The sequence below is a fragment of the Cetorhinus maximus genome, chromosome 3 (assembly GCF_964194155.1).
Source record: "Cetorhinus maximus chromosome 3, sCetMax3.hap1.1, whole genome shotgun sequence".
In the NCBI taxonomy this organism is placed as follows: domain Eukaryota; kingdom Metazoa; phylum Chordata; class Chondrichthyes; order Lamniformes; family Cetorhinidae; genus Cetorhinus; species Cetorhinus maximus.
Window position 1 is genome coordinate 141,851,012 of NC_135881.1, and position 20,459 is coordinate 141,871,470.

General features: G+C 42.9%; 1 protein-coding gene across 2 annotated transcripts in view; it reads left to right on the plus strand.

Moving 5' to 3' along the window:
- LOC144678944 (DNA topoisomerase 2-beta-like) overlaps positions 1-17,024 on the plus strand; it is a 245,225-nt gene extending 228,201 nt beyond the window's left edge. For both annotated transcript variants that reach the window (XM_078539057.1, XM_078539056.1), the window contains one exon: positions 16,522-17,024. In XM_078539057.1, coding sequence (XP_078395183.1) covers positions 16,522-16,698 — 177 coding nt within the window. In that variant the 3' untranslated portion in view covers positions 16,699-17,024. The remainder of the gene's footprint in view (positions 1-16,521) is intronic.
- The last annotated feature ends 3,435 nt before the right edge of the window (positions 17,025-20,459 follow it).

Below are 20,459 nucleotides of genomic sequence, written 5' to 3' on the forward strand. Positions count from 1 at the left end.
GGTGGTGGATTAAATCGGGCACTTAATTTTGTGACTGAATTTATTCACCATAGTCTCGAAGAGACTTTGTATATTAGCCTACTGTTCTGAGAAATAAGTCTGCCATTCAACAGTGTTAAGAACTACCGTTAAACCTGTTACATTTCCAGGATATACCTTACTTGGCAAGGTCCAAAAATTTGTCGGCCTTGTAGGTTGATTAAGGACATAAAATAAGCAAGGAGGGGACTGGGTTTCATCAGGTCTCCACTCTTTTATTTTTGGGAAACTCTCCTGTCTTCAATGGACATCATCCCACTAGCCCCATTTTTTCCATCTCAGATATCAGTTCCTGTGTTTAAGGGAAAATATGTCTGCAAAAGCACTTGTGGAAGTGGATGTCTAATGTCAGTTTTCTAAATGAACTTCCTTTACATTAACGGCCCCTGGGATTTGTGATGGAGTCAACATCAGGATGGCTGAAAATGTCTGCATTGCCAATGGTGTAGAGGGAATGAGAAATTTTGGCCCCAGGATGTCCTGGAATGCTATTTCCATCCTCAAAAAGTCACATTTTTATTTCTACAGTCAGTCCGCTTTCTGCAACAGGAGAACACTTGCCACAGATCTTTCTGATGTTCTAATATTACCTAAACAAATTATTTGCGATGCACTAGACAACATTTGGAAATTAGACCTACCAGCATATGATTTATAAATGCTAGAATGCAGGAGAAAACATTGTACAAGTTAAAATAAATAATACCTTGAATTGGAACAGCTCACACCCAAAGTGAAATACCTGCTTGAACCTGCTGTTAGAATGTACAGCAACTTGCAGCCAATTCCAGTGTGATGATCCACTTGGCTTTTTACTAACTCTAATGGAGTTAGTAAAACTCTAACTCTCATCTGCTCAAGATGTAGAATATTTTCTTTAACAATCACCCAAATTCAATATTTTGTAGTCAGTACAGAATTTAGCTTCATGGTGACTTTGAGGCTATGACTACTGGAAGCACCCACAAGCCTATGGCTTGCTTAATTTTGCCATTAGCTGGTATCTTTTTAATTGGGGGGGGCGGGGGGAGTGTGGGAGCAGGCACCATTTTACGTGGGTGGGTCAATTAAGGCCCGCCCAGCGTGACATCCGCTCAGAAGCGCTATGCCCTCCCTATGCGAGCGGAGTGGGGGATTCCCTCAGCCGGAATTGCGCTCTATAGCACACAGATCTCCCTGAGGCTAAGTGCTGCCTCAGGGAGATCGGCTTGGAAATAAAATTTTAATACAAATGATAAAAAAAATTTCACTGACGTCCCCTCATGTGGTACTGTCACATGAGTTGGAACATGTCCATAACTTTTATTGAAAGATTGGATAAAAATTTAAATACCCTCATGAAACCTCGTCCCACCCGTGGATGAGGTTTCATGTTTTTTCCGAAGCCCGCCAGGGCTCCTGGCCTGCTCGCCAACCTTAAGGTTGGACAGGCAGGTTCATGAATGACCTTAATTAGTTTTTCAATGGCCTCAGTAGGCCAGTGACAAGTTGGCAGGCATGCAGCTGACTCGGCTGTGCCCCCGCCGACCTGAAAATGGAAGTGACACAAGGTGACGTCGAGAGTTTCACCCGACGTCACCCCGCGTCATTTTACGCATCGGCGAGTGGGCCCTGCCCCCGCTCGCCGACTGGAAGATCCTGCCCAATATGTCCTTTTCACTGGTGACTTATGATGTGGAGCTATGGCAAAAGGAGAAAACTTCCTCAAGTTATTATCTGTAGTCCTATCAGTATGCCCCAATTTTTCAGAAACCAACAAATAATTGCTTACTTATCTTCTATAGCACTTCCCACATTGCAGAGCAAGTGAAGCTAGGGAGTTCTGCAGCCTTTCAATTTGCAGTTCAGTTGACCTATCTACAGATTTCTCTCTGACTGAACTTTTATGAAGAACCTGAATTAAACATGGTCATACAGTCCAATCGCGACCCTGTTGATGAATTAAACCATAGACTAGCAGGATAGGCACTGAAATTCTCAATGAGCGTAATTCCTCCAGCCATTGCTTCATAGTTAAAGTATCCTGGAGGGCAAGATGATCTTTGCTAGCATTTAAGAATGCTTAGTTAATTTGGTGACTTGCACACATTTTGTCATTTCTTTTTGGCAAACTGAACCGTTAGTTAGGTTCTCCGACCAGGTGATGAAGGATTTGGAAAATTATCCATGTCATGCTGCTCCCCACCATTAAATATTGGCTTCTGATTTAGCCAGTTGCTCAGTGTCTGTGTTCCGCCAGCATTAAACAGTGTAATTCTTTAATAATAGTGAAATTCTTGTATTCTTGTATTGAATGGTGACTACTACAGCAGCAGATGTCATTTCAATTGGGTGATGATGGTGGAACATGTGACTGGTTCCCATATCAAATTGAGTCTATCTACCAATGGAGCTCCTGTTGGCAAACTTGTCACGTGGCTCCATGAGCCTCTGTCATTGATTTAATTTTCCTTTCTAGAGTTGTTTTATATATTCTGTTTTTGAGTACTGGGTTGTGTTCCAAACTCTCCAATCTCCTCTTTTGTATTGTTTATATCCCCTTCCCACCATGAATCATCCGGTTAACAGTGAAAGAATATCTTTACCAGGCTTCAGTTTACATGATCAAAGTTCATACAGCACAGAAGGAGGCTATTTGGTCCATCATGCATGTGGAGACTCTTTGAAGGAACAGTTAGTCCCAATCCCTGTTCTTTCCCCATAGTCCTACAAATTCCTTTTTGGGAATTTATTCAATTTCATTCCAGATCATCATGGCGCTGCGTAAAAATAAAACTCTTCAAGTTCTCTCTGGTTTTTTTCACTAGCTACCTTCAACCTGGTGTCCTTTGGTTACCAACACACCTGCCAATAGAAATGGTATCTCATAATTTGCTCTTAGAAAATGTTTTTTAATTTTGAACATTTCTATGAAATCTATCATTAATCTCTGCCATGAGGAAAAAATCCCATTTTCTTCAGCCTTCAGACCACTTAAGGTCCCACTGGTGGCAGGAATGGTGGAAAAAAATACCAGTGGCAGCCAGTGTGCTGGTTTCCTGGCGTTAGGAGTTTCACCAGGGTGGAGGGTGGGAACTCTTTCGAGTTATCAACAGTCACAGAATGTAACTCTTTCGAGTACATTCATGGTTCTTGGTTTCCGGAAGTGGGACATGAACCCACAACCTTCTGATTCAAAGGCGAGGGTGCTATGAACTGAGCCACAGCTGACACCCCTGAGAATCTGCCCTAACTGGTAATTGCTGTGATTAAGATAGTTAAAAAACTCATTGAAGGGTATGTTCAGATTTTGGCAGAGCATATTGGCTGCATGGTGGGAAGCCAGTTATGACTTCCCCAGGAAATTAGTTGGGCCTCATAAAAGGGAGAACAGCACAGAATGGGACATGCAAGGTGTCATTGGGTCTGTAGGTGGCGGGGAGAGTGGTCAGTGAACACTCAGGCAGCGTATGGGCCCTCACCCTGCTGGCATCAAGGGGGCATAAGATGAGGGAACAAAGCTTCCAAACACAGTTGGGAGGCTGCCTGCGCACAAGGAAAGCAGCAGCTGGCAATGGGACTGTAACTCTCAGATTTCGGGTCCAATGACAACGAGCAGGGATGAGAAATTTCTGTCAGATGGTGGATTTCTAACATTGGGATTTTGGAAATCCACCATTGGCATCTTCCTTTCTGACCTTCAGATCCAAAAGACTAACTTAAAAACAAAAAATAGGAACTGTCAGTTTGACTGACAGTTGCTGCAAGTTGGAAATTCTGCTTCCGACCTTCAGGCAGCTTCGTGATTTTCTGGCTGGCTTTTTAAAAAACTGTCAGTTCTGATTTTTTTTTTAAAAGCCTCCCTGAAGGTCAGAAGCAGCAGTTCCTGCTTGTAGCAACTGTCAGTCAGCCTGACAGTTCCAATATTTTTTTTAAAGCCGTCTAACCACAAAGCGGTCCAACGGTCTTTCCCGCTCTTAGCAGCTTAGTTTAAAAAAAAGCATAACTATCAGTTAAACTGATAGTTGTTGAGAGTGGGGAACTGACTGCAGAGCAGTGATTTGAGGAGCAGCAAGTAGGGGAGAGACAGAGCTGCTCCTCCAATCATAGATTATGTCTCTCCCATGCTTGTTGTTCCAGCTCCTGTAATCACAGATGGGAGTTGGCAGCACTAGCATAGTATCAAAGTGGCTTCAAAATCTGAATCGATAAACATCCTCCCTTAGTTTCAAGTGAAATTTAATAGCTTCTTTCATCAATATTCCCTGTGCCTTGTCCATTGAATTGATGGTCAGTGATTCCCTTTATTGTGTGGATTTGTTTCATAGAATCATTCTGGAAGAAATTGCAGTCCTTAATTGTAGATGTCACACTGTCTTTTTGTTACTAAAGGAACCTAATATTTTTGTGTGTGTCTGTATTTGTACACGTGTATGATTGTTTGTTAATACAAAGTTGCCAACATCTATCTAGTCAAATCTTCGTGGAAGACTGGAATATAATTTTGCTTTGTCAGCAAAATATTTTGATGCGAAGGAAGGGGTTGAATCTAAGGAGTGGTTACTTCATGTAACAGGAATATTCTGTGTGTGATTGCGTAGTATCTTCAGAGCAGCTGTCTTATTTTATCTCTTTGTCTTTTCCTCCCTCTCTCCACTGCCCCCCCACCCCCACTTTCACAATTTCTAAATGTGGTTTAAACTGTTTTTCAGTAAATGAGATTATGCTTGAATAAAATAATTAGTTGCTGAAATCTCAGTGCAGGCATAAATACGTAACCTTCCAATGATTTTAATCTTCTCAAGACTAAGATAATTGGTGAGGTGTTAGTAACTGCTCATCCCATGGTACTTTTATAATTACATCCATTTGATGTGACCTAGAAGTATTTGCATTTCACCACAGAAGATAAAAAGTGCAATAATTTTCCAGCCCCTCACGCTGCAGTAGCTTTGCTACTTTGCATTATAATGTGTACATGATTCTTTGTCATAAGTAGATTTCAAACCTTTTTGTCTTTGGCTACTAATTTTCAAACCTCTTCTTCAACCACTCTCATCACTGCATGAGGGGCAACATCCTCTGCAGAATGGTCACAGCCCTAGACAGGAGGAAGAGGAGAGGAACAGGAAGGGGCAGGAAGGTAATGGAGTCCATATCCCCAGCATAGGATCTACTGCAGAAGACAGAGCTATCTTGAGAACCAGTGCTGCATAAGACTGCAACTTTCCAGGCAGATGGTCATGAGATTTTCCCTCATTGTGGATAACCTTGCACATCCAGCACTTCTGCATGCCCTGCTAGTAGCCATCAAAGTCATTGTGATTTTGAGTGCCTTCGCCTTTGGATTCTTCCAAGGATCAGCTGCAGATCTTGGTAGCATCTCACCACTAGCTTCACATTATAGCATCACGCAGGTCATTGAAGGTGTATTTGCAAAAGCTGGGCAGTGCATAGAATTCCATACAGACCGTGCCTCACAGGCAAAGAGAGCAGTGGATTTCCCCTCCATCATTGATTGCACCCATGTGCTATTCAAGGCACCCAGTGACCAGCCAGTGATGTTCACCAACAGGAAGGGCTTCCATTCCCTCAACATGCAACTAGACTGCGACCGTAACAAGAGTTTCTTGCATATGTGCACTTGCTTGTCTGGTAGCTATCATTACGCCTTCATCCTTCAGCAGTCCAAGCTGCTGAGCTCTTGGTTCCAACCTCCACACTCCATGGGTGATTTTTAGGGGACATGGAATATCCCTTGAAGAGATGGCTACTCATACCTCTACAAGGACCCAACACAAAGATACAGAGGTGCTATAGCCACTCATAAGGAGCTGGCTGGGCCCGGCATGGGGCTTGAGGGTCTTGTCAGGATGCCATTAAAGTCAGGGATCGTCTGATTCAGGCTAGTTTCAGCTGAGCCTTTTTAACCAAGGATTAGTTAAAGGCATGGTATGAATCTCTTGAAGATACCTGTGCTAACACTTTGAAGATGCAACCTGGAACACCTCAACTCTTACCATCAATGAATGATGCACATCTGCCCAGAGATTTCACTGTCAGCATTCATGGATCCTTGCTTCCGTTCACCATTTCATCCTTCTTTTCCTGAACTGCCATTAATAAAAGAAGGCTCACATGTCTGACTTCATGGGCAGAATTTTACGGCCTTGTTTCGGCGAGGACGGGGCCTTAAAATACGGCGAGACATTCTAAACCTCATTGGCTTCAGCAGGAACATAAAATCCCGCTGCCGTAAAATTCAGCCCCATGCACCATATTTACATGGTGCTCAAAAAGACAAAAAATGCAGTTACATGCATTTGACGTCGCAGTGGCCCACTCAGTGCTCTGCCAGATACAGTGGCCACCACTCTCAGCCACTTCTATGTAGTGTTCCCCTTGTGGCCTCGGGGGAGGTAGAGGCAGCCTGCTCACTTGCCTCTGCTTGCAGCTGAGATGCATGTGGCAGTCATCCTTATTGTGGAGGTGCCAGTGGGGGCACCCCCAGAGGCGGCTGCTGCAACCTAATTGCAGAGACAGCATCCATCACTGAGCCCTACTGCACAGATGTTCCCTCATCAGAGAGGCCAAGGAAGTTGATGATGATTGCAGTGCCCTGTGAGGGGCAGAACCCTCATCTACCTCAGTAGCCTCAGCGATTGGCTGTTCCTCCAGATGGCTGGAGGAGAGCACATGCTGGGGTACAACTGGCATTCCGTCCAAACATCGGTGCACCGTTGACGCCACTGACCAGTCAAGGCTACATGGTGTGGCATGCATCCTGTGAATATCGATGCGCAGTTCTGCATGTACTCTAAGGGCTGCTGCATTTGGCTTTCTCAGATTGACCACTTTCTCAATGGAGGAGCTCCAGCATTCAAAGACCAGATCCACGGTGGCGCACATGAGCTGGATGGACGTCTCCAATCCCAATGTGCACTCCTCTCTGACATCTGGCAGCACATCTGGTTGCTGCTGATCTAAGTAGCGCTTCCTTTCCTGTGATTCCTCTGACCCAGCATCTGTACCCTGCTGTGCACAGCTGCCTCTGCTTCTGTCACCTCCTGCACATCAGTGATGTGCTCATCACCCATTGCCATTCTGTCTGATTGCATGCAAGTACCCACCAAAGTGATTGCACCTGTGCTGATGGAGGATTTGCTTGTATGGTGCTTGGTCTGAGGTCTGCTCTGGCAGTGCTTCGCCTGGCAATGGTGAAGCAGTTGGCCTTAGCGCCTTGACATCAGCACTTGTGGGCGATACAGAAGAGATCATGAGATCGAGCTTTGGAGAGCAGAAGCCTCTGCCCTCCTGAGGGTTCTCAGTGCAGCTGCTTCTTCCCCATGCTGTCAGATGAATTGAAGTGAGAGTGAACTGCACCCCTTTAATGTATGCATTGCAGTCTCTATTCACCATCTCCATCATAGATGCTTATTTCGTCTTCCCAACTTGCTCTTCATCAGCGACAGTGACAAGCTCCATGACTGTCTCTTCCATTGTGGTAATGACATGTAGCTCGGGAACTCCATCTCATGTCTGGACCCTCTCATGGGCATCATGTACTAGATTTTCTTGCAATGACAAAAAAAAGAGCGATCAGGAACTGCCAGTCATATACTGAGGTAGATGAGGGTTCTGCCCCATTGGCTCATATACATAGAAACTCCATGCCTCATTGCTGGCAGGTTCTCAGCAGCACTGTGGCTCTGAGCCTTGCTGAAGAGTCTGTAAGTACCCTGGACGCACTCTCCTCCCATGTTCAGGAGCAGCATGCACACTGAGGCCCCTCAGATGGAGTGTCTGCTGGAGGTTGAATACCTAGAGGCCTGTGGTGCAGATTTGACATTGCACTCACCTCACCAGAGTGAATAAGATTATTGAATCTCTTCCTGCACTGGCCCCAGTTTCTGCGGACCACACTATGCTCACTGTCTCAGCAGTCTCGACCCAGGTCTGCTTGATCTGGGAGTATGGCTTCCTCCTGTGTCACCCTCTGGGAAGAGGACCTCTCTCCCCTCTCTCACTGCCTCGAGGAGGACCTCCAGGTCACCATCAGCGAAACAAGGGCCACCCCTGCCCCAGGTTCCAGGCCTCTGCCTCTCCCGTTTCATGTTTATTCCAGTACATACTGCAGTGAAACTGCAGCCAGAGTTATGGCTGGAGCTGTGGGTTTAAATTAGGCCTGCTCTCTTTCTGATATGCCTCTCTTCCTCTCCCTGAGGCTGCAAATTGGCCTCCGAACCCTCCCTTTAATCGATTAACAGTCTGCCCATGTAAAAATCTGGGGGCTATTGCTGCCCGTCCCTGGGGCTGAAATTGGGACCCGGAAACAGTCCAAACGTGTATTTCTTACTCCGAAAGGAAAATCTTGCGCCAGGTCTCTGTTCCTGTACCTCCTTTAAAATGTACACTTTTGTCCACATTGGCTTTCCATGTTCTTCCTTCCAGAATGCATCACTTCACACTGCACTGCATTAAATTTCACCTGCCATGTGCCTGCCCATTTTATCAGTTTGCCTACGGTCTTCCTGAAGTCTGCTATTAGATCCTCACTGTTTACTACATTTGAATTCTGTATCACCTGCCTTTACACCTAAGTTCGGGTTATCAATGTAAATCAAAAAGACCACAGTACTGTATATGTCTCTCCAGTTTGAAAAAGGTGTTCAGTGTTAGCCTCTGCTTTCTCTTTTTAGTCAATTTTGTATCCATTCTGCCACTTCCCCTTTAACCCCACGGACTTCAGTTTTGCTAACAAGTCTACTGTGTGTCAGTTTATCAAATGCCTTATGAAAGCCCATAAACACATCATCAGCACGATCCTCATGAACCCACTTATTACTTCATGAAAGATCAATAAAGTTTGTCCAACACAATTTCCCTTTAACAAATCAGTGCTTGGCTGCCATCTGTTAGCCCATATTTTTCCAAGTGATTAAATTAATTAATTTTTCTCTGGTTGTGTATGATAACTGTGAAGCTGCTGCTATAAAGGTTTAACTGTAAATACAATTTACAGTGTAAATCTAAACGAAGCCCAATGTTCAAAAGTGAGCTCAATTGGACAGCTAGCTCAGGGAGCTGGCACAGTCATGATGGGCTGAATGGCTTTCTACTGTGCTCTGATCCTTGGTGAAAACCTAAATAAAGAGGTCGTGGTCTGCTGGAAAGTTCCTTGACTGGTCTGCTGTCAATATATGCTTGTTAACCTGAGGTGTCTGAAGCTGCAGTTTTGCTTTCTGAAGCTATTGAAGGCTCTAGTTGGGCTTGTTGTTGCCATGTTATCACTGTGGACACGAGAAGCCAAAGTTTGTGATGCTGTTGCTTAAAGGCACATCCTCTGAACAGTGATCACTTAGCAGGAACATACTCCATCATAGTCCCAGAAGCACTCCTTAACAGTTGCCTGTAATCTCGTTCCATCACGGCTGATAACTCGGTTCGGGCATCAACAAAGTCATCAATTTGAAATTGAGAGAAGAGATGTCCTTATATGACATTATTAGAGCACTAGGGGGATAGATACTGTTCTCTGCAGTAGTCAGCATGAGTCCCGAAGGCTGTGTTGCCTGCCAGGTGCCAGGGTTAATGACATCTCCTCAAGGCTGGAGAGGAACTTGGAGTGGGAGGGGAGTCATCGCCTATGTTGGTACCAACGACATTGATAGACTAGAAAGGAGGTTCTGCTGAATGAATTTGGACAGTTAGAAACGAAATTAAAAAGCAGAACCTCCAAGGTGATAAACTCAGGATTATTACGCAAGCCACGGGCAAACTGGCATTGGGTAACTAAAGTCAAGGAGTTAAATGCGTGGCTCCAAGATTGGTGTGGGAGGAATGAGTTTCAGATCATGGGGCACTGGCATCAGTACTGGGGTAGAAAGGAGCTATTCCGGTGGGATGTGCTTCATTTGAACCATCCAGGGGCCAGTGTCCTGGTGAACCGAATATCTAGGGCTGGAGAGAGGGCTTTAAACTAAATAGAGGGGGTGGGGGTTCTTGAAAGAGGATACGTAAGCTTACAAAGCAAAAGGATATGGCAGCCTTGCAGGGCAGCTATTTAGGTAATGATACCCGGAGTGTGACAGGAAGGGACAGAATGTACAAGCATTAAAAAAAGCAGCAAATAGGGTCAAAGGTGGAAAAAATGGTAAAAAGGCAAAATTAATGGCTCTTTACTTAAATGCACATAGTATTTGGAACAAAAATTAATTAACGGCACAAATAGAGGTTAATGGGTGTGATCTTATAGCCATTACGGAGACACGGTTACAAGGAGATCAAAGCTGGGAACTAAATATTCAGGGGTATGTGACTTTTCGAAAGGACAGGCAAGAAGGAAAGGGTGGGGGGTAGCTTTGTTATGAGATGGAATAAGTACGATAGTAAGAAAGGATCTTGGATCAGAAGATGTAGAATCCATATGGGTGGAGGTAAGAAATAACAAGGGGAAGAAGACACTGGTGGGAGTAGTCTATAGACCCCTAAACAGTAACTATACTGTAGGACAGAGAATAAATCAGGAAATAATGAGGGCATGTAAAAAAAGCAGTATATTAATCATGGGTGACTTTAAACTTCATGTAGATTGGGAAAATCAAATTGGCAGAGGTATCCATGAGCAATAATTCGTAAAGTGTATTTGGGACAGTTTTTAGAACAATATGTTGTGAATCCAACCAGGAATCAGGCTATTTTGAATCTGGTAATGTGTAATGAGGCAGGTTTAATAAAAATAAAAGATACCCTAGGAAACAGTGACCATAATATGGTAGAATTTAGCATTCAGCTTGAGAGTGAGAAACCTGGGCCAGAAACAACTGTGCAAAACTTAAATAAGGATAATTACAAAGGAATGAGGGCAGAGTTGGCTGGAGTGGATTGGGAAAGGATTTTAGCAGAAAATACGGTTGATGAACAATGACAGGCATTTAAGAAAATAGTTCATGACTCACAACAAAGATATATCCCAGTGAGGAAGAAGGATTCAAGGAAGGGGATAAGCCAACCATGGTTAACCAAGGAAGTTAAGGATAGTATCAAATTAAAAGAGAAGACACACAATGTGGCAAAGATTAGTGGTAAGCCAGCGGATTGGGAAAGTTTTAAAAACCCAACAAAAGACTAAAAAATAATAGAGGGAGAAAATAAACTTTGAGGGTAAACTAGCAAGTAATATTAAAACAGATGGTAAGAGCTCCTTTAAGTATATAAAAAGGAAGAGAGAGACCAAAGTGAACATAGGCCCCTTACTGAATGAGGATGGGGGACCAGGAAATCACAGAGGAGTTGAATAAATACTTTGCTTCAGTCTTCACGGTAGAAAACGCAAATAGTGTTCCAATACTAAATAATCAAGAGGCAAAAAGAGAGGGAAGAAATAAATACAATAACTATCACTAGAGAAAAAGTACTAGGGAAACTAATGGGGCTAAAGCCAATAAGTCCCCTGGACCTGATGGGTTGCATTCTAGGATATTAAAGGAAAGTAGCTACACAAATGGTGGATTCACTGGTAGTAATCTTCCAAAAATCCTTAGAACCTGGAAAAGTCCCAGAGGATTGGCAAACTGCCAATGTAACACCCTTATTCAAAAAGGGAGGGAAACAAAAAACAAGTAACTATAGGGCAGTTAGCTTAACATCTGTCATTGGGAAAATGTTGGAGTCTATTATTAAGGATGCAATAGCAGAACATTTAGAATTACATAATCTAATCAAGCAGAGTCAGCGTGGCTTCATGAAGGGGAAATCATGTCTGACAAATTTATTAGAATTCTTTGAGGAGGTAACTAGCAGGATAGATAGGGGGAACCAGTAGATGTAATATATTTGGATTTCCAAATGACGTTCAATAAGGTACCGTATGTAAGGCTACTTAATAAGATAAGAGCTAAGATAAGGTGTTGGGGTTAGCATATTAGCATGGCTAAAGTATTGGCTAACTAATAGAAGATGGAGAGTTGGGATAAGGGGGCATTTTCAGGATAGCAACCTGTAACTTGTGGAGTGCCGCAGGGATCAGTGCTGGGGCCTCAATTATTTACAATATATATTAATGACTTAGATGAGGGAAGTGAATGTACTGTCGCCAGATTTGCGGATGATACAAAAATAGGTGGGAAGGCAAGTAATGAGGATGACACAAGGAGTCTACAGAGGGATATAGACAGGTTAAGTGAGTGGGCAAAAACTTGGCAGATGGAATGTAATGTGGGAAAATGTGAGGCTATGCATTTTGGCAGGAAGAATAGAGGAGCTTAATATTATTTAAATGGAGAAAGACTATAGAAGGCTGCAGCACAGAGGGATTTAGGAGCCCTGGTGCATGAATCCCAAAAAGCTAACATGCAAGTTCAACAGGTAATAGGGAAGGCAAATGGAATGTTGGCCTTTATTTCAAAGGGAATGGAGTATAAAAATAGAGAAGTCTTGCTAAAACTATACAAGGTATTAGTTGGACTACACCTAGAATACTGCAAACAATTTTGGTCCCCTTATCTTAGGAAGGATATACTGGCATTGGAGGCAGTCCAGAGAAGGTTCACTAGGTTGATTCTGGGTATGGAGGGATCTTCTTATGAGGAGAGGTTAAGTAGGTTGGGCCTGTACTCATCGGAGTTTAGAAGAATGAGAGGCGACCTTATTTAAACATATAAGATTCTTAGGGAGCTTGACAGGGTAGATGCTGAGAGGTTGTCTCCCCTTGTGGGAGAGCCTAGGACCAGAGGGCATAATCTCAGAGGAAGGGGTTGCCCATTTAAGACAGAGATGAGGAGGAATTTCTTCTCTGAGGGTAGTTAATCTGTGGAATTATTCACCACAGAGGGCTGTAGAAGCTGGGCAGTTTATATTCAAGGCGGAGATAGACAGATTTTTAATCAGTAAGGGAATCGAGGGTTATAGGGAAAAGGCAGGAAAATGTAGTTAAGGATTATTAGATCAGCCATGATCTCATTGAATGGCAGAGCAGACTCGATGGGCCAAATGGCCTTCTGCTCCTACGCCTTATGGATTTATGGAATGTTTATCTGCATTGAGTAGTTGAGACATACTTGCTGCATAAGGGTTGAATATATTCACACAAAAGAGTTTGTGCCCTAATTTGTGGTACAGTCTATCTGTCTGCAGATTTATGCCTGATGGAATATTGTTTTAAAGAGGAAGATGTAAAGCCTTGCGAGAGAGCAGGGCAGCAGGTTTGATTTTGGTTTGCTGTAATAAACAGCTCACAAAGAGACGATGGGCTAAATGGCCTTTATGGGCTTTAAATTTCTATCATTATATTGCATCTTGGAGTAGGGTTACATCATATCAAGTGGTGGGGGACATATTAAGAGAAGCCTTTCAACATTATTTGTATATGTACCCACTGATAGTAGTATTCACCCAACACATGCTCTGTGAAGGCATCAGTAAAAGTAATTTGCTACTTGCATAGTTTACACATTTCACCTTTCATTATGCTATACAGGGATCTAAATTAATCCTTACAGCATTGCAAATGCAACATCTTAGCCTTTTAAAGTTACCCAAAGGAAATCAAAATGCTGAGAGGCCCAGCATGACACAAATGGCAAATTTGAGCTGCTGATGGTCCCTTTGTCAGCCATTGTTACTCACCTTTCTTCAGATGTTCTCGATGCATAATCTTATATTCCTCCTTTAAATCAGTGTTTGCTTGCATTAATGCTGTGCTGGCTGAATTGTGACTGGGGCATGGCTTTGACTTGGCTCCCTTTTTGAGGAATCTATGAAAAAAGAGGACCTTAGGATTCACATGCTGAAGACATCATTTACCAAATTAAGAATAGGTGTTCCTTAGACACTAATCAGTGGTTGTAGGTTTCATAGCATCCTTAACATTTGCCTCATTGTCTCAAGATTGTGCATTGACAGTTGCCACTTTAAATGTGGTTACTATGTAGATCAGGGGGTGGGGGTCTGCATCCAGTCAATTATTACTATTTTGTTATAAGTCATGTCAATCTCCAGGTGAAAAAGACTGGCTAATGTAGCATATGATAGCACCTTGGCTTCTATAGTGCTATTTGAATTAGCTATGAGTTTCGATCAAGGAAAATTTGCGTCATCAGTTCTTGTACAGGTCACTTGCTTGTAATGAAGGCAGTACCTGCCTGCCCTTATAAATACCTATCTTACATTTCTTTTCAGGCCATGTATCTTTGCTTGCATTTCCTGTCAGTTGGACTTGATATCAGTTGATATGCTTGCAGTATTCACTACACTGTTCTGGGTTGCTCTGACCCCTTTAGATGCCTACCTGTTACTGTCCATTTTAAGTTGTAATTATACACTCCCTTTATATAAGATCCAAAATTTGGCTGTTTGAACCTCTAAGGGCCTACTAACAGATGGTTAGAAAATTGTGTGCACTGCTGAAGTTGTTTTCATTTATCACATAGAACTTCGTAAAATTTAATGAACCATATGGAGCTGAGATTAGCATAATTAATATGATCTGTTACTTCAAGTTGAATACAGCGACTGCTGTTTTTGGAAAAAATTAATGCTCATTGACTAAGTGCAATTTAAATCGTAGGGGAGAATTTTCTCCCCGTCAGGCAGGCAGTTCGGGAGCAGGCGCGGGCAGGCGTGTAGCCACTCGCCACCCGCGATCAGCTGCGCATCACCATTTTGCGTAGGTGGACCAATTAAGGCACCTGTGCAGGCGGGGGGAGGAGGGAGAGTTGGGGCCTGTGCTCTTTCACGCACGCACGAAACAGCGCAGAAATCTCCCTGAGGCACGGAGCTGCCTCAGGGAGATTACTTTGATTTGGAAAAGTTGAATAAAGGAATTTTTAAAAATTTCAGACATATGTCCCCTCATGTGACAGTGTCACATGAGCTAGGACATGTCAATGAATTTTAATAAAAAATTTTTATTAAACTTATAAACCCTTCATGAAACCTCATCCCGTCCATGGATGAGGTTCCATGAAAAACGCGAAGGCCACCTGGGCTCTTCACCTGCCCGCCAACCTTAAGGTTGGACGGGCAGCCCAGACAAGTACCTCAGTTAGTTTAATAATGGCCTTAATAGGCCTTTGATAGTTCGGTGGGCACGCAGCCGACTCCCACCGAACTGAGGATCGAAATGACGTGCGGTGACGTCGGGACACATGCCCAACATCACCATGCATCATTTTATCTGTCGGCGAGCGGGGCCCATCCCTGCACGCCGACCAGAAGATTCAGGCCATGGGACCTTAGAGTACAAAGCGCATTAGCCCATTGTGCCTGTGCCAGTTTGCTTTTGTTTCTTAATGAGTCTTGCCTGGAGAACCCCTTCAGTGACCCCAGCCACTACTAGCCAAATTCGCACCTTCCAATTCAAGTCTGGTTTACATACGCAAAACTTCTACTGGGTAGAACCAAAATTTATACCAAACTAGGTAATTGCTTATTTCCAGTGGAAATGTAACTCCTCAACATGCAGAAGTTAGTGAAATTGGATAATAGTGTGCATCTTTGTTAGTCGTGGAAAAGACAGAACATATCAGGGAATGTTATTGCTTTATTGATGCGGCTATAGTTTCTTGCATTATCACCCTTTAAGTAGTCTAGAAAGTAGCTTTTCAGGACTTTGTATGTTTTAACCAAGCATTATTGTTTCGACCTGATCATTCAAGACAAAAATTTCAGCGTTACAAACCAGGCTGATAATGCAGAAGAATCCTAGTTTATCTGGCATGCATACCTGTCCTTATTCTGTGAAAGAAGTTAAATACCTATTTACAGCTTTGCCTTAAAAGTTTACTTCATGCTGGTTGGAAATTCCTTCAACATTCCATGCTGTATTTAGCTCATGTTAACTTCAAACTTTTAATACTTCCTTTTTCCAGTTAAAGAACTGCAGGTATGGACAGAATAAGAATTTGTAAAAAGGAGTGAAGGCAAAGGAGGAGTTGACTAAAATAACCATATGATGAAGTGAATTTTGCTGGTGACTTCGTTTTTCTGCTGTAGGGTGCCAATAATTCTGATTTGCATTTGGAAATTGAATTCCTATAAAGAATGAGAAATATATATGTGTGTATATATATATTTGAATAATGTGACATGAAAGGGAAGGAACAGGGCAAGACCCTATTTATTTATTGCCAGATTTGTATTTAAGTTGACATTTAAAGAAATGGTAAGCATAGTGTTTTCTTTTTATCAGTGGAGGACTAGTTACAATAAAAATAAAATCTCCTTCCCTACATTTTCCTTCCTTCCATAAATTAAATACATTGATTGTCCAGATTACAATCATCAGGTTTTTTAATGGCTGCTATTTTTTCCATTAACTATGACCAGTATAGTAAAATTAATAATATAGAATGAAAGTCTAAACATATAACGCTGTTTATTCCAGACTGGAATCATGTATGCGATGACCTTTCTTTTCCTTTAGTATCTATCAAAAATATACCAAATATGAAAATAGTTCTGATTTGATTTTAAAAGTAACTATTTTTGGTATAATAATTCTAGAAATCTAAAAAACCAATATACGATGATGAAGATGGTGAAAATGATTTTGAGACAGCTGACGATGTTCGAAGCACACATCCTGACGCATCTCAATCAAGGTTGGGCCGAGCTAAGAAAGAGGTGAAATATTTTATAGAATCAGATGAAGATGACTATGATGATGATATGTATGATTAACTGTTTAAAAAAAAGTTGAGCAAAATAATGTATCTTGTGTCTCTTTTTTTGTCTCTTCTATCTGATTCTTTTGTACATTTTGGCTCGTTTTTTGTGAAATTGTACCTGTTTTTATTGTGTGTAGATGTTCTTAACATTTTATCATGCATACATGCAATTTTATTCACTTTTTTACTTCTTATAAAATTCATGTCTGTTTTGAGTAGTCTTGTAGAAATGTAATAGAATGCTGAAAGCACACATTTTAACTGTTAAAGTGAAAAAGAATTGCAAATCTGAATGCGCTTTTTTTTAAAATGATCTTGAAATAAACTTTTAGAAATGGACTTTTGCTCTGTGATCTCATTAATACAGAATAAATAATTGGGCAGAAACAACAATTTATACAGTACCTTCACCATAATAAAAGGTCTCTAAATGCTTCACAGAAACATTATAAAACAAATTTAGGCACAGCCAAATAAGATGGTCTTGGGGCAGATGGCTGAAAACTTGTTCATGAAGGTAAGTTCTAAGCAGTGTCTTAAAGGAAGAAAGTGGTACAGACTTGAGAACGTTTAGGGAGGGAATACCAGATCTTAGTTCAAAATTTTGTATAAAATTTGTAGTTTAACTATTCACTGATATTACATTTTTCACTTTATTTTCAGGTTATGTGGAAAAATAAAGATGAGCTGATAAATGGTGGTAGAGGTTGGGTGGAAAAGGTAGTAGAAATAATTCTATAAGAAGAAAGAGAGTAGAGTAATAGGCAGTGCAGATTATAGGGAAAACTAAAAGATGTAAAAATTAAATCAGGAGAGAGAAAAACAAGAAATGTGTGAGAAAAACATTAGAGCAGAAGGACAGGTTGGGGGGATGTTTGAACCATTGTTTATGCAAAGGCACGGACTATAAGAAACAAATTGAACGAATTGCAGGTGCAATTTCAACTCAGGATACAAAATGGAAGCCATACTGTGACATGGCTGCAAGGTGGTGAGAACTTGGAATTGAATATGCCAAGTTAAAAGGTCTGTAGGAAGAATAGGTAGAAGGAGATTAAGTGATTAAGGCTGAAATCCCTTCAATAATGAGTAGTAAGCAGGCTGTGGAGGCTTTACGAATAGAATTGAGAAATAGAAGAGGATTTAAGATTGTATAGGCCCTTGGTAGAAGCTGTGGAGTCGCATAATAAAAATGCAGATCTGTTAAAGGGTAAACTGGCAGAAGATCAGTGGGAGGTGCTCAAAAAGGATTTAATGTAATAAAAGAACCAGTTTGTACTCCTACAGGGCAATGTTGTACTTGTCAACATAAGCAGCCATGGATGACTAACGAGATAAGGACAACATAAAACTAAAGGAGAAGTATCCTAATGACTGGGAGAGATACAAAGAACAGCAAAAGGTGACAAGACAGATAATAACAGCTATAAAAGTGAGTTTGAAAACTTTTTTCCAAGGATATCAAAATCAACAAATGTTTGCAATCATCAAGAAAAAGAGGTTGGTCAGAAGTAATAAAAGCAAAATATAGTGGATGCCAGAGATCTGAATTAAGAACAGATGTGCTGGAAAAACTCAGCAGGTCTGGCAGCATTTGTGGAGAGAGAAGTTGACGTTTCAACTCCAATATGATTCTTCGCAACAAAGGTCAGGAGCAACCTGGATCCCTTGAAAATTGATAACATTGATATTCTACGTGAAAATAACAAAATGGTGAATGTGTTGAATAATTACTTTGGATCAGTATTTATGGGCAGAATTTTCTGTTTGATGTGCGGGGCCCGTCCCCTGCACGTCAGCTCGTAAAATAATATGCGGTAACGTTGGGCGAGCATCCCAACATCACCGTGCGCCATCGTGATATTTCGCTGGGCGGCCATGCGATGAAGTTCGATGTGCGCTCGCCATTAATTAACGGGCTAGTTAAGGCCCTTAATTCGTCAATCGACGGCGATTATCAGGCGCCCGTGTGATCTTCGGCTCGACACACAGGCGCAACAGGCAGGCAGGTAAGAGACTTTTCTATGAACCTCATCATGGGCGGGAGAACAGGGCTCAGTGGGGTCATCAATCTGCTTTGTGGAGTATTTATTGGACAAAGTATTTTTAAACTTGCCTGTGTGATCAGTAGCAGTTCAGAACGAATTCCAGCAGTTTCCTGTGTACTTTGAACCTTCAGGTCAGCACTCTGCAGTCAGTAATCTGTATCAGGCCTGCAGCTTTCGGGAGGCCTCCCCTTAGCCTGGGTATGGGTTCTGACATCTCCACTGGAGGCAGCTCCTCTGAGGAGGAAGGGAGGGATAGTATGAGGAGGAGGCTAGGAGTGAACATGCAGCCTCCAGGGGAGCCACCTTTGGGAGTACAGGCACAGACACAAGGGGCGCATGGCCAAGAGATAGTCCAAGGTGGGAGGGGCCGCAAAGACGCCACTATCCTGCTGCCAGGGTATACAGGCAGCGAAGCAGCTACCTCAATATGACTGAGGTGCAGTGCCGAAAGAGGCTCCGACTGTCAAGGGAGACAGTCAACTACATCTGTCAGATGATTGGCCCTGAGATCTCCGCTAACTGTGTGGGTGGACACCCCATGCCAGTGGCTCTGTAGGTCACAGTTGCCCTCCACTTCTATGCCCCTGGCTCCTTCCAAGGCTCAGTGGGTGATCTTTGCGGTGTCTCCCAATCAGCTGTCCACACTTGTGTCAAGCAGGTCACAGACACTCTGTTCAAGCGTGCATTGACCTTCGCCCACTTCCGCTGGGACCAGGCAAGCCAGACACAGAGAGCCAGAGGCTTCAAGGCCATTGCTGGCTTTCCCCACGTCCAGGTTGCAATAGACATGTGGCCATCAAGGCGCCAGCAGGTGAGCCCGGTGCCTTCATCAACAGGAAGGGCTTCCACTCCATGAACGTGCAGATAGTGTGTGATCACAGGATATTGGTTCTACAATCTGTGCAAGGCACCCAGGCAGCTCCCACGACGCCTACATCCTCATATACTCCCAGGTACCCGGGCTCTTCAGTGCTCCGGCTCTGTTTGATGGCTAGCTGCTGGGTAACAAGGGCTATCCCCTCAGAAGGTGGTTCATGACGCCTCTCTGCCATCCAATATCAGAAGCTGAGCAGCGGTACAATAGGAGTTACGCCTCTACAAGGGCTGTGGTGGAGAAAGCCATCGGTCTTCTCAAGATGCACTTCTGATGCATGGCCCGCTCAGGGGGCGCACTCCAGTACCCCACAGATCATGTTTCAGTGATAGTGGTTGCATGCTGCGCTCTACACAATCTTGCGCTGAAAAGGGGGGATGCAGTAGACAAGACGTTGACGCAGTGTCTGCAGCTGCACACGATGAGTCCAGCAATGATTCTGAGGATGAACAAGCACAGGGCAATGCTGAGGGGCTAAACGCTGACCCAGGAACACACCAAGGAGGCATGGACACCCGGGAGACTTTAATCCAACGAACCTTCAACTAGCTCCACACAAATGGATCTGCAGGACCAGCATTGCCTGGCGCATCCATACATTAAGTGCATGTGGCACTTAAGTGCTACATCTTCCACTTCATCAGTTGCAATTAAGGGCTTAGTACATAAACATTAATGTTCACACAAGCACTCATGATATGTCTGTGAAACATACAAATGCAGCACAAAGGAGACGCCCTCAGCCATGGTAACAAATGTGGACTTTATTCCCATCCATCAGATAGTGCCACAAAAAACAAAACAAAACGTTGCTCTGACATTGACAAGCATAAATTCCCTAATCTAGGGGCA